General features: G+C 39.1%; 1 protein-coding gene across 4 annotated transcripts in view; it reads right to left on the reverse strand.

Annotated features, from left to right (window-relative positions):
- The window catches only part of FARP2 (FERM, ARH/RhoGEF and pleckstrin domain protein 2), an 84,951-nt gene that overhangs the window by 3,748 nt on the left and 67,567 nt on the right, over positions 1–13,636 (reverse strand). The window contains exons 19-27 of one of the 4 annotated variants that reach the window (XM_060767967.2): positions 10,144–10,274; positions 8,345–8,413; positions 7,288–7,377; positions 6,933–6,953; positions 6,617–6,699; positions 4,867–4,985; positions 3,798–3,961; positions 2,854–2,993; positions 1,024–1,111 (exon numbers count right to left, since the gene is read on the reverse strand). In XM_060767967.2, coding sequence (XP_060623950.1) covers positions 2,859–2,993; positions 3,798–3,961; positions 4,867–4,985; positions 6,617–6,699; positions 6,933–6,953; positions 7,288–7,377; positions 8,345–8,413; positions 10,144–10,274 — 812 coding nt within the window. In that variant the 3' untranslated portion in view covers positions 1,024–1,111; positions 2,854–2,858. Of the gene's footprint in view, positions 1–1,003; positions 1,112–2,853; positions 2,994–3,797; positions 3,962–4,866; positions 4,986–6,616; positions 6,700–6,932; positions 6,954–7,287; positions 7,378–8,344; positions 8,414–10,143; positions 10,275–13,636 lie in introns of those variants that run through there. The other 3 variants (XM_060767966.2, XM_060767964.2, XM_060767965.2) reach the window with 3 other exon arrangements.

Consider the following 13,636-nt stretch of genomic DNA (forward strand, 5'->3'; position numbering starts at 1 on the left):
CTGGGAGTCGGGACCCCTGTGGGGGTCGCAAGGGGGTATCAGAGGGGTCGCCAAAGACCATCAGAAAACAGTATTTTCTGCTGGTCATGGGGGTTTTGTGTGGGAGGTTTGGCCCAATTCTATTGTTGGTGGGGTTCAGAATGCTCTTTTGAACCATAAATCAGAGCAACCACAACTCCCAAATGTCAAGGCCTATTTTCCCCAAATTCCACCAGTGTTCACATTTGGGCATATTGAGGATTCGTGCCAAGTTTGGTCCAGATTCATAATTTTTGTGTCCGCAATGCTCTCTAGATGTAAGTGAATTACAACTCCAAAACTCAAGATCAATGCTCACCAAACCCTTCCAGTATTTTCTGTTGGTCTTGGGAGTTCTGTGTGCCAAGTTTGGTTCAATTCCATCATTGGTGTTCAGAATGCTCTTTGATTGTAGCTTAATTATAAATCCCAGCAACTACAACTCCCAATTGACAAAATCAACCCCCCCCCCAAACCGCACCATTATTCAAATTTGGGTGTATTGGGCATTTGTGCAAAATTTGGTCCAGTGAATGAAAATACACCCTGTACATCAGACATTCACATTACAATTCATAAGAGTAGCAAAAGTACAGTTATGAAGTAGCAATGAAAATAATTTTGTGGTTGGGGGTCACCACAACATGAGGAACTGTATTAAGGTGTCGTGGCATTAGGAAGGTTGAGAACCACTGTCCTAGTCCTTCTATGGATGACTACAATGTATCCCAGGGAATTTTGTCAAATTAAGTGTCTTTGAACTATTAGTTTTAACTCCTCTGTTAAAGATAGCATACTGCACATACTATGACCAATATTTGTTCTTTGTTGATCTGGTGCTGGAAAGAACTCCCACTCCAAATGAAAATTACATTTGCAAAGGTGGTATAAAGAGACACGTATAACTTAAAGTAAGAGACAGAATGTATTTCCAGGATGAGGGTAAATCCTAATGTGAGCCTAACCACAGTTCAAAAGTTTTTACCTGGTGTGTTTTGTAGAAGAATAGGCAGAAGTTTGTGAAAACCACCCATAATTTCTGCCATCCGTTACTGTTTTTGAATTTCCTCAGTAGATATCCTGACAGCTGGTTCTACACAGAATAGGGAGAAATATGGTGTGAGAAGCTGAAATAATTTCCCCCTTAACAGCTCAACCAAGATGTATTGGAACTGCATATTGAAAAACGGATTGCTCTTTCTAAGGTGTGACTCTCAATTAGTTGAGAAATAGTTCATGACATGTGCTGTTTCAAATAATTTTGAACGATTTGATTGTTTGTGTAATAAATGGACAAACTGCAACTCTGGTGGCGGTGATATTTACCAGGTCATCTAAGTAAAATATTTTATACTTTATGAATACCCCCTTTTTCTCCCACGAATCCCTATATATCCGTGGTTCTCAACCTGTGGGTCCCCAGGTGTTTTTGCCTATAGCTCCAAGAAATCCCAGCCAGTTTACCAGCTGTTAGGATTTCTGGGAGTTGAAGGATAAAACATCTGGGGACCCACAGGTTGAGAACCACTGCTATATACCATATAGAACATGGATGTATAACAAATAAACTCCTCTTACAGAATTAGTGATATAGCAAAATAATCCAGCTCTCTCCCCTTACAAATAATGGCATCATTTTGAACAATGTAATCTCTTAACTTTTTTTAGCTTTCTGTTCTCTGCTATGAAGATTTCACAATGGAGCTATCTTTCAACATATTTTTAAAAGGCAGTAAAGCTACCATGTCCATTTCAATCTGCTCAGTTTTCTTTGGATGCAAAATTAACATCCATTTAAAAAGAAAGAACTAAGACAACTTGCCTCCAATCCAAGCAAGTTACCCCCTTTCCCAATCTGTGTAGCTGAAACAGAATATTACTATTTCATATCTGGACTTGTGGAAGTATTACACAAAGGATAAAATGTAGTATGAATTATATTTTATCTGATCATAGAGAGACTCTGAAGAGTTCTAATGCAATGCCATATGCTGTTTCCTCTCCTTTTTTGCAGAGTGCTCAATTTCTCTGTAACAACATGCATTTGACATCTTTTCCCTGAATATAAGGCAGAGCAATTATGGATGTAGTTATTAGCTAACAGATTGCTTCTCTGGTAACATCAGGCTTTAATATACATCCTAGTTAACCCTTCCCCCTCATTTTGATTTCAGTGTGTCCCCTGATTCCCACAACATGGTAAGAATTATTAAGCAATACAGAAAGCCTGAATTTGGTTAATGAGACAAGACGGAAGAAATACAAACAAGGCACAAAAGACAAATGCAGGTCAAAGAAGTAATTGAGTGCAAGGCTCTGAAGGCCATTTAACAAGAATGTCATATTGAATGCCTGATACACTGAAACCTGAGCATTGGGTGGGAGGGGGATGATCATCATCTGCTATGATCAAATCTATGCGATAAATGCAATGCATTAAACTAGGTATAAAAATGGGCTAACTATATATAAAGCGGTATTAAGACAGTTGAGAGTTGCCATCCAACAACATACTGATGGACACCCAATTCCCATCTCCAATTTAAATGATAAAAATGGTACTATGTATTAAGGGAAAGGGTTGTTCTTATAATAGATTTTGTTATATCGGATCCTTGTTTCTGCAGGCTAGATCCACGTTTAAGTGAGCACTGCGATGGAGGTGACTCAAATAGTAAGTGGCCCAGGGCAGGCGAAGTGCAGCCCCCCAGGTATCATATCCTGTGGCTGGTCTGGTGTGATTACAGTCCAGGAGCATCTCCACAACTATGTTTTCCTCACCCTGGTTTTCACAGATCCTCCAATCAATATTGAAAGTAGAAGAGGCAGCTTTACCTGAATCATGCACAGATAATCAGACAAGGATAGGCTCTGATTCCGGTACCAGCAAACGTGGGTGATTGTGTTGGGCCGTTGAGTCTGGCCCAGCAAATAGCGAGGAGGAAGCTCTGGAGAAACAGCAAGGGAGTAGAAGACTGAGCAGAAAAGAGAGTGCAGAAAGAGAAAGAAAAGAGAAATTAGAGTAAGAAAGGCAAGTACTTGGAAAGGCTTGTTAAAAGAAATGGTATGAAAAAAGAAACAGCAGCAGCGACAAAAAGAAATGTAGATGCCACACAGTCCATGGTTTGTTAAGTTGTAAGATCAGCAGTGCAAGGAATCACAGCGCTTTGGGGGAAAAGTGAGAAGATGAAACATTTTAATGAAGCAGGGGTCATTACACAGGAATTAGTCACAGACAAGAACATACATGTTTGGCTTCATAGTCCAATGTTAGTTCCCTCCATTAGCTTTCTGATGTTAAAACAGCAGCCATGAGTGTCATATTGCTTTAACTGCTACTCATCTATTGTTTTTCTGAGTTTTTGTTATGTGAAAAGATTACCCAAAGCCTTTTATAGGCAAACTTCAGGCAAGTGGGACTATCCAACTGTATAGACATGAATCTGAAAAAAAGGCTTCTGCAGCTAGTGTTTTGTTGAGCAATTTCTTTTAGAGATCTTGGGAATTTTTCTTTCTCAATGCAATTTCCTCAAAGCACCCTCTAGTTGAGAAAATGATGGAAACATGCAGATAAGACACAAATGATACATTCACACAGCTTGTCGCTCATTCATTTGCTCTCTCTCTCACATACACATACAGCCAGTGAAATCAGTGAAGGCAGTGATGGAGATGGGGGTGAAAACCACACAAGTGTGTGCAGTGCAGAGAAACCAGCAACCAAGACAGACAACAGAGTGGCGTGTGGAAGGGGCATGGGCTCTGCTGCTGCTGGGTACCTCGACGGCCACACTGTGATCAGTCATGGAGACGCTGGTGTTGCGATACCAGCAGACATGCATGGTAGTGTTGGCTCGGTGGTGGCTCTGCCTGTCCAGGGAGCTACGAGAAGAATGAATGTCCTCTTCGGACTCCTGTTCTAGAGAAACCTCATCTGAGGATCCTGAGGGAGGAGAAGGGAGCAGACATTTAACAGATTGTGGTACATGGGCAGAGCCAGTGGCATGGATCCTTCCTCTCCAAAGAGGAAACAACATGCATATATTACTCTGGTCCTGGCATCCATTGCCCACCCAATGTGGAACATCGATGGATACAAGGTTTCACAACCACCACACGACTACAGGCAGTCCATGGGTTATGGATATCCATGCAGATACAATTCATAGTTAAGAACAAGGGTGATACAATAGGAAGTGAGAGGAAATCTATCCCCTGGAAGGGAAATTCACTTCTGCAAGAATTACCATAGGAAAAAGGTATCTCCAAAGAAGCTTTATCACCAATCCCTGTTTCCACGATGGCCCAAAATTTTCAAAGTCCAATTGTCACAGGAACAAAAACTAAAGTGAAATCTTCTGAATGGGAGTACACACAGAAAAACAAACCTTAACATTTCCCTATGCTATCCAAAATAATTTAAAAAATTAGCTGGAGTAATACTTATAAAATGTACCGACTTGCATACAAATTCATCTTAAGAACAAGCCTACAGAATCTATCTTGTCCATAACCCGGAGACTGCCTGTATTGTATACCAGAAGCCAGTCAGGAGAACACATAACCTGAATGACTTTCATAGATTTGACTGTTAACAGTGGTTTACATGGATGGCTCTTTTTCAAGTGCAGAGAGTGGAACAGGAAAATAACGTATTGAAAAAAATTATTTCTAACAGCTGAGGTTTTTTATTTGCCAAGCCTTAAATATCTGGAGCATCAGAGCAGATATGGAAGTTTATGAAGCCAGAACACTGATAGGTTATATGATCTATACTTTTTCCCTTCTGAATGAAACATGCAGAGTGCATACATTAACCAAGAGTCACAATTCACAGGTGCCACTTACTGTTAGAACGACTGCAGAGGGAATTTTCCAGAACCATGTCTGATTTGTCAGTGGTTTTCTTTGCCATTTCAATGGCCATGTTGAGATCTTCCATCCACTTCCCCATTTCCAGGCGAGTGCTGAAAAAAAATTAGATTGGATTGATGGGTAAGCATGATGCTTCCTGAGCTATGTGCGATTTATGGAGCAAAGGAAGACTGCTTGACCAACATTCAGACCAATTCCAGCATTTCTGTAATTCCCCTATATTAGTGTGGTGGCTTCACCTTAATGAATCCATGGATTTATAATTAAGTGAGGTCTTTAATTATCTTGGCTGGGGAGATCTTCAACTGTAGATCCCCTTAGCTCAATGTTGCAATCATGAAAATTTGACAACAGTATATCTGTTAACAACAACATTCAGTGTTTACAGTGGACTCTACGGAAAATGCTTCAGCTGTACTCCACAAAAAGAAAAACCAGCCTATTTAGTAAGCATTGCAAATGCTGATTTATTATCAGTAAATGTTTGGTTTTATATCTATTTTATATATCTAGAGTCCCGTAAAAAAAAATCACACTCCACTATTATTCCCAAGGTACCCTGAGAAAAGGATTAAATCATGGTACTTTGAGAAGTTATTTCCAAGGAGAACTAACACATTAATATCCAGAGATCCTAAAGTCTGGAAATTCAACAGTCTGGCAAGCACAAAAGCTTTTCTCAATAATTTTATATTCCATATAAATATATTTTTAAAATCTACAGAACAGTGCAGAAACCTGTACAGTAGAGTCTTGCTTATCCAACCTTTGCTCATCCAATATTTGTATTATCCAATGCAGTCTGCCTCCTGCTTGGACCCACAGCTGTTTCAATACATTGCAATGTTTTGATGCTAAATTCGTAAATACAGTAATTACTACATAATGATACCATGTACTGAACTGCTTTTTCTGTTCATTTGTTGTAAAACATGATGTTTTAGAGCTTAATTTGTAAAATCATAACGTTATTTGACGTTTACTAGGCTTTTCCTTGGAGCCCCCGGTGGCGCAGTGGGTTAAAGCACTGTGCTGCTGAGCTTGTTGACCGAAAGGTCGCAGATTCTATTCTGGGGAGCGGCGTTAGCTTCCGCTATCAGCTCCAGCTTCTGCCAACCTAGCAGTTCGAAAACATGCAAATGTGAGTAGATTAATAGATACTGCTCCGGCAGGAAGGTAACAGCGCTCCAAGCAGTCATGCCAGCCATGTAACCTTGGAGGCGTCTACGGACAATGCCGGATCTTTGGTTTAGAAATGGAGATGAGCACCAACCCCCAGAGTTGGACACGACTGGACTTAGTGTCAGGGGAAACATTTACCTTTACCTTAGGCTTTTCCTTAATCGCTCCTTATTATCCAACATTTTCGCTTATCCAATGTTCTGCTGGCCCATTTATGTTAGATAAACAAGACTCTACTGTATTATTTTTGAAACCTGAAGCTTCCAAAGGATGAAAGACACAATATGCCAGTACACACTGGTGTATCTTAACAATGAGATTGCAAGCTGCTACTATCTTTCTTTTATCCTGGTTGGAAGCCACACAATAGATAAAAATGTGAAAGCAAAGAAGGAAACAGAAAGCAAATGGGTACAGACTTAGAGGTACATCATCTCCATCTCTTCTTCTACTTAACCTGGAGCAGAAATGGGTTGAGGCTTGTGTGACAAGGCTTCTTCACCCACACTTTTTCATCATTAAGGGTTGAGAAAAAGTTTACCTTGCTGCTACCACTATAGTCTTTTGAGCAGAATAGATTGTGAAGCAATGAGGAACGGACCATTCATTTTCGCTCTCTTCCACCTAGAACAGAAGAAACTTGTCTCAACATGCAGAGCACAATAGTACATACATCTATAATTGCGAGTGGAAAGTAACAGCCTGACAACAGTGACAAATCTGCACATCAGCTACTTTTGAAAGCATAGACACATCTAATTAGCCTCTAGTGGGAAAAACTATCAGCTACAATTACGTTGCCACTTCAAAAGGTGGTAAATAGGCTAACCAATATGCTCACTGGGCTTATTACTCACCGGAGGATCCAGCACTATCAGCTGAAAATTAAAAACATACACAAAAATTTCATTAAAGAGTGAGAGAACATGCAGTGTTTTGGGTGGAAGCAACATCATTATCACATCCAGCTGACCTTGGATAAGTGAAACAACATGTTCAGTCTTGTTGTCAAACACTTGAAGGCCAGAAAACCAAGAGTGCTTGCTTTTCCAGCTATCTTTAACACATGTAGTTATGCATATAAGCACCCAAAGAAAAACTTCAAAGCCACCAGCAACAGTCACTTTACAGTTCAATGGAAATAAAAGTTCATATCAAGATGATGTGTAGTTTATTATGTTAACACCTGGTTACTTACAGAAAACCACTTACCAGCATCCCATGAAGAGGAAGATGGCCATGAATTTTGAACTGATTGGTTCCTGTGACCCCTTTGCTTGTGTATAACAACATATCTGAAAACTGAGGGACAGAAATACTGTTAAAATTTAGGTTAACAACACCCTTTACATCAGTGATTCCCAAATTCTGGTCCTACAAGCATTTCTGATTTAAGCTTCCAGAAGCACTAGCTGACACAGCCAACAGTCAGGAATTCTGGGAGCTGGAGCTTAAAACATTTGGAAACCTAAAGTTTGGGAACTACAGCTCTAGATATCTGCACAAACCTTTCCCATCATTATCACTTTATTTTTACATTGCTTTTCTTTCCCTGCTTACTTCAAAACCCATGCTTACATCAATTTTCTATAACATTCAGTGGCAAAATGAATCTGTACCACCACCATAAAATAAAATTTGCTTAGTTGCCCATAAGCTATCTATATTATTTCTTTACTGTAGCTCAGCATTAATACAACTTTTAAAAATCAACCTCACTTTTCAAAGAAAATCCAGGATTTTGCAAACCATTATGATGATTTTACTAGATTAAAAACATGGTTTTAATCTAATATTTAATTCATATACAGTCATTAAAAGCCTTTCTGTACAAGAAGAAAAAAGACTTGCACTTAATGGTTCATAACAGCGACTAAAATAACTAGCAATAATCCCTTTATCAAGGCCTCAAATATGGTTTTCCCAGAAGTCCTTCAACAAAGTGACACCGAAAATTGATGAAAAACTAATGCACAAAGTTCTTACACACACATTACAATGAGGAAGTGGCATTCTGCCTCTCCCAACCCCCTTAGAGCATATTCAGTCTTGGCTTGGACACCCATTCATTTAATTGTCCACATCAGAAAACAGGTCACAGTCTAGTAAAAAGGATATCTCTGCTATAAACCAACAGGAAGTTCACATAAACAACCCCGTCCTCATAAACACAGTGTAAGAGAGAATGTACAGGAATCTGATTTTCAAAAATACTTGCAAGAAGGTAGCAACATAATGAATAACAATCTTGAGGAAAGAGTAAACTCACCAGAAAGAACATCCTTTGCTGTAAACCCTTTTTTGTTAACTTGTATAAGCAGCCTTCCCGGATAAATTCCTGTGCAAAAATGATAAAAAGTATTTTATTTTCTCAGTGTTTCCTTGTTTGTTTCTATCATGCTTTTTTCAAGGTAGCTTTCAAGGAAAGTCAGATTTAATGGTTCTTCAGTCTCCAAGAAACAAGAGCAGTTTCCTGCTGTTTCCATCTCCAAGTCTTAGTATTGTGGCTAAGATACTATTTGACAAATTTCAGCCACATTGCCTTCACCATTAGTCTGGAGCAGGCCTGTACAACCTTTAGATGTTTTGAGCTTCAGTTCCAAGAATTCCTGACCGCTGGACAAGCTGACTAGGACTTTTGGGAGTTGGAAGCCAAACACCTGGAGGGTCACTGATTGTGCAGACCTGGTCTGGAGGGTAACAGCAGCACCTATTTCCTCAAGTGAAGGCCACTATTTAGACCAGTGGTTCCCAACCCCCCCCCCTTTTTTTTTGGCAAGGAACCACTTGACCAGGGACCACTTTGACCATGGATTTTGATGCAGGGAAAGAAAAGCAATGTACAAATAAAGGGACCACTCTCCAGCTTTAGTACCGAAAGGGCTACAAATCTGTTTTTGATAAACTTTAGATTTGATTTAGTTATTTGGGGTGCTGATTCAGAAAATTACTTTGGATAGACCACATCAGCTCTACTTTCTGATACAGAACATATGCCATCCAGTAGTCACCCTCTGCTCATCCACAGAAAACCATATTCAATAATCTAGAGCTGATGTGGTAGTAGTAAGCTTTTGTGGGTAGTCAGCCTCTCCCCTCCTGATATCCACGTTGCCTTGGCACTATAAGAGGGTTTTGTGAGACCAGTCACTCTCATTGCTGCATGATTTCGAGGCAGCTGTGTAGTAATGGTGAGGCCGCGGACCATATTTTCGTTCTTGGGGACCACTGGTGGTCCACAGACCACAGGTTAAGAACCACTGATTTAGACAGATCCAGGGGACAGTTCTTCCCCAACCACTAGCTGGCTGTTGTCACAGGCCTGAGACCATCCAAACATTGTTGTGCATATGTGGAAGGAAGCACTACTGTAGCCCTCCAGGGTACTCCTTCCCCCTTGGGGTAAAACAGTACCTGGATGATGCATTTATGCAGTCAATGAGTGGCTGAGGACAATGTGCCCAGCTGTGTCTGGTTGCCACTGCATATCCAAGCTGACTGCACAAAGATATACAGGATGTCTTCTTCTACAACACTTATACCATTGCAAATAACAAAAAAGATCCTGGCCTGAAACAGTTCCGTCATGATAAGTTAGAAAAGGCCGTATGCCAACTGAGTATGACTATTTAATATTGCAGGACTTCATCAACCAAGAATTAAACTCATTATAGATTATGTAACTAATATTTTCTTTATTGATGTGACACAGGTGTAGGTCACATTTATTTACAGTCTTGTACTGGAACAGTTACTACGATTCCATCTATGCAGAAAGACCACAGAGTGCTGATTCTTGTCACCTGTGTGGACTGGCATGATTGAAACAGTAAAACAATAAAATAATGGAACTTCAGACAACCAGATTTCATGGTAGGTTTCTAGATCCATGCTGGCAAAACATGATACACATGTTTCAATGATGAAATGCATGTTTGGCAAGAGCACTGGGTAGTTTTTTGTTAGCTCTGAAGTACAGCAACGAAATTCCTAAAGCTATCAATAATAATAGTAAAGTCCAGTAACTTTGTTCAAAGCTTAAAGCTAAACTGAAAAAGAACTTCTTACTCTGCCAGCTGCTACAAGATTGTCAATGCCAAGGAGGTCATGCTGTAACTCTGTCAGCTTCTGGAAATTTTCTAAGCGGATCAGGCTGTTTTGAAGCCGTGATGTTATTTCTGTGATTTCCTTCAGCGCACCTGCAGAAGAGGATGATAAAACATAAAACACACAAACTCAACAGATCACAGCAGCACTGACCGAACCTAAAATATTGTACAAATGTAAAAAGAAGTAAGATATTATCCTGAATTAAGGTCACATCTACTTATTAAAGATATGAAATATTCGCTGAGAAAATTATCATATACACTTGTGTATAAGTTGACCTCATGTATTAGTCAAGGGTAGGTTTTGGGGCCAAATTATGGATTTTAATGGGACCCATGGAAAGGGATAGCATTCTCTCAGGGGGTTAGATGCTTAAGGCCCCCACTGCTATTTTCCTGCTATTATGGCATTCAAAAAGTCCAGAAGAGGGAACTACTGTGGAGAAAATAGAGGGGTGATGGTGTTTCTTTTGAGTTCTCTCAGTAGAAATGAAGTTCTTACCTTTTCCTATTATGCTCAGAGAAAGGAATTCTTCCCTTTTTAAAATGAAAGTTAAACTACGGTATTTACAGTGATCTCTGCAATAAGGTGACACAGGTTTTGAGGCATTTTTTTGAAGAAAACTTTTAGACTTATACATGACATGATATATTTACTCAGTAGTTATCACTTGCATATCCAAAATGTATTTCTAGGTTAACTAACATTTCACTTAAAATGTGCATTTGAGGATAGATTACTTTACACCCACATAAGCCTTGTTTAAATATAATATATTATATGGAATTGTGCTCAGGTGATATAAACAAATGTCAGTAAAAGTAAGTCAGACTTTTCAATTTAGCAGTTGGATGGTTACTGACAATAGTCTTCACATTTGTCATAAAGACGTCGGAGGCTGTGATAGTGTGGCTTCTATGCCACTCTCCTCTGTCAAACAAGGCATGATCATGAAACCTCTGAGCATAGCATACTATCCCTGTTGGCTTTAAAAACACCTATAGAACTAGATTAGAGAATAAAAAACTGCATATGCAGTTTCCATGGATTTGCAACAAGAGAAGCACTGAAAAGGTTGTCGCTACACATTTCTCTGAATGAGAGGCGTATTATTATTGATGAAACTATGAGAGAAAAGAAAGAGGCACTTGAAGAAAATAAGAACTAACAAAAGACAAAAAATGTAGCAGGAACTGTAGAGCCAAAACAAACAAACTACACACAACTAGTTTAGTGCACTTTGGCTTTTACTTCTCATATAACAATTCCCAATCCCAAAATGATCCAGTTTTGGAACGGCAACACATTTCAGGGGGGATTTTATTTTGAAAATGAAAAAAAAATCCCAAGGGGTTATTAAGCTCTAAGGAACACCTGAAACAACTCTAGGTATACTGGGCTGAATGTTTCAATCTCCAATTCATTTGTGCTCACAAGCTCTTAGTGGGATATTTATGGTGGAATATTTTTTAAGACCTACTGCTGTTAATTCACATCACATGCAGACAGCAATTACTGGATGGGTCGTATTTCACTAATTCTCACTTAAGAACCAAATTGAATGAAAATGCACACTTCTGCATTCAGCAAACACTTTATAGTAAATTTCAGTGAGCACAATATTCGGTAGCCTTATTTGGCTTGCTCTCTAACATAAAGCAATGCATCAATTTTTTTTCCTATAAAGGGAAATGTGAATGCTAATTGTGTTGATGTCTGGCCTGGCTGAACAAATATATCATTTCCTTTAGTCTAACACAGACATGGGCAAATGCCAGCCCTCCAGCTGTTTTGGACTTCAACTCCCACAATTCCTAACATCTGGTAAGCTGTTAGGAATTGTGGGAGTTGAAGTCCAAAACACCTGGAGGGCTGAGGTTTGCCCATGCCTGGTCTAATGTAACAAACTTGTCCATACCCTCATGAGTTGTTTCTATTTTGTGCCACAGCAATGCACAAATGAATTCTGAAAAATCACGTTTGCATTAACATTTTTGCACCTTGTGTTTAAAGCATTGTTGTGCTGCATTTTTAGAGGATGATGGAAGGTAACTGCAGAACAGAACAGCTGTTATAGAGATCCTGAGGCTGGCCATTTTTTCCACATAGAAAAGCTTATGTTCTGCATTGATTTCCTACCTTTACCCCTCCTACTCTTTTGTGTTTATTGTTTTAGTACCAGCATAAATTGTAACTTCCAGAGCTAGAAAAACCCTTAAAAATTATAACTGGGATTACTGGCAATCCTGTTATTTTTAATTGCCATACTTGTTTCCATAAACTTATTGTGTTCACAAAACAATCCTAGAAGGTAGACGATTCCATGTCTATTTTGCAGGTACGAAAAGGGAGAGACAGAGATAAGATATGCTTTCCTGTAAACAGGAGTGTATGCTGAATGCAGGAGGAAGAAATGCAACATTTGTAGCTCTGGCATTCTGTTTTGATTTTTTTATTACATTTGCAAAATATACACACAAATGTAATAAAAGCACAATATAAGCATGATCCCAGATCTCTATTGCTACGATGCGTTACAACACTCTAACCACATAGGAATAAAGTATTTAAATTTTTTCAATGTTTGCAACTGCCTGTGAACTCCATACATTGACTACAACTAAACGGCAATATAAAGCCCTATATGCTTCACGTCCAACCTATCTTCGAGACTGCATCTTCTGTGAACCGATGTGGGCATTGATATCTGCTGGGGAGGCCCTTCTCTTGGTCACACCACTGTCTCAGGTACAGTTGGTGGGAACAAGAGAGAGAGGGGCTTCTCAGTAGTGGCGCACCGGTTCTGGAATACCCTCCCTAAAGATATTAGATTAACTCCCACTCTTCAGACAACATGTCTTTTCAGACAAGCCTTTGACTCTGTGTATTCTTTGGTCAGCTCGATGATTGTGTAACTCTGCACTTTTGATTTGTTACTGCAGATAGCCAGCATTATTTGCAGGTTCTACTGCATTTCAGGGAATTTTATAATAATTTTTACAATTCTTACAATCTTATCAGTTGAGATTTTATGTGTGCTGTCATTTTTCTATTTATGTCACTGTGTATATACTTATGTATTGCTGCTTATTCAGCATCTGGAGTACTTCTATGAGCTGCCCTGAGTCCCTATGGGGTGAAGGTGGTGGGGTATAAATAAAGATTTATTATTATTATTATTATTATTATTATTATTATTATTATTTAGTATTAATATCACTCTTGTTGGTTTGTCTGTTAAATGCATATACAGTATATGATAAAAAGACACACAAGACTAATTCACATTTGTTCCTAACTTAATCATGACAACTGCCATCAAAGATAAAATTCCAAAGTCAATACTTTCCAAAGAAGCTGCTCATTTAAAGTATTGACCTGTTGAGAGAAGTTCATGAATGTGTGAATCAGCCATGAAATAAAATGTCCCACTATGCAAACACCAAATAAA

The sequence above is a fragment of the Anolis sagrei genome, chromosome 3 (genome assembly GCF_037176765.1).
Source record: "Anolis sagrei isolate rAnoSag1 chromosome 3, rAnoSag1.mat, whole genome shotgun sequence".
In the NCBI taxonomy this organism is placed as follows: domain Eukaryota; kingdom Metazoa; phylum Chordata; class Lepidosauria; order Squamata; family Dactyloidae; genus Anolis; species Anolis sagrei.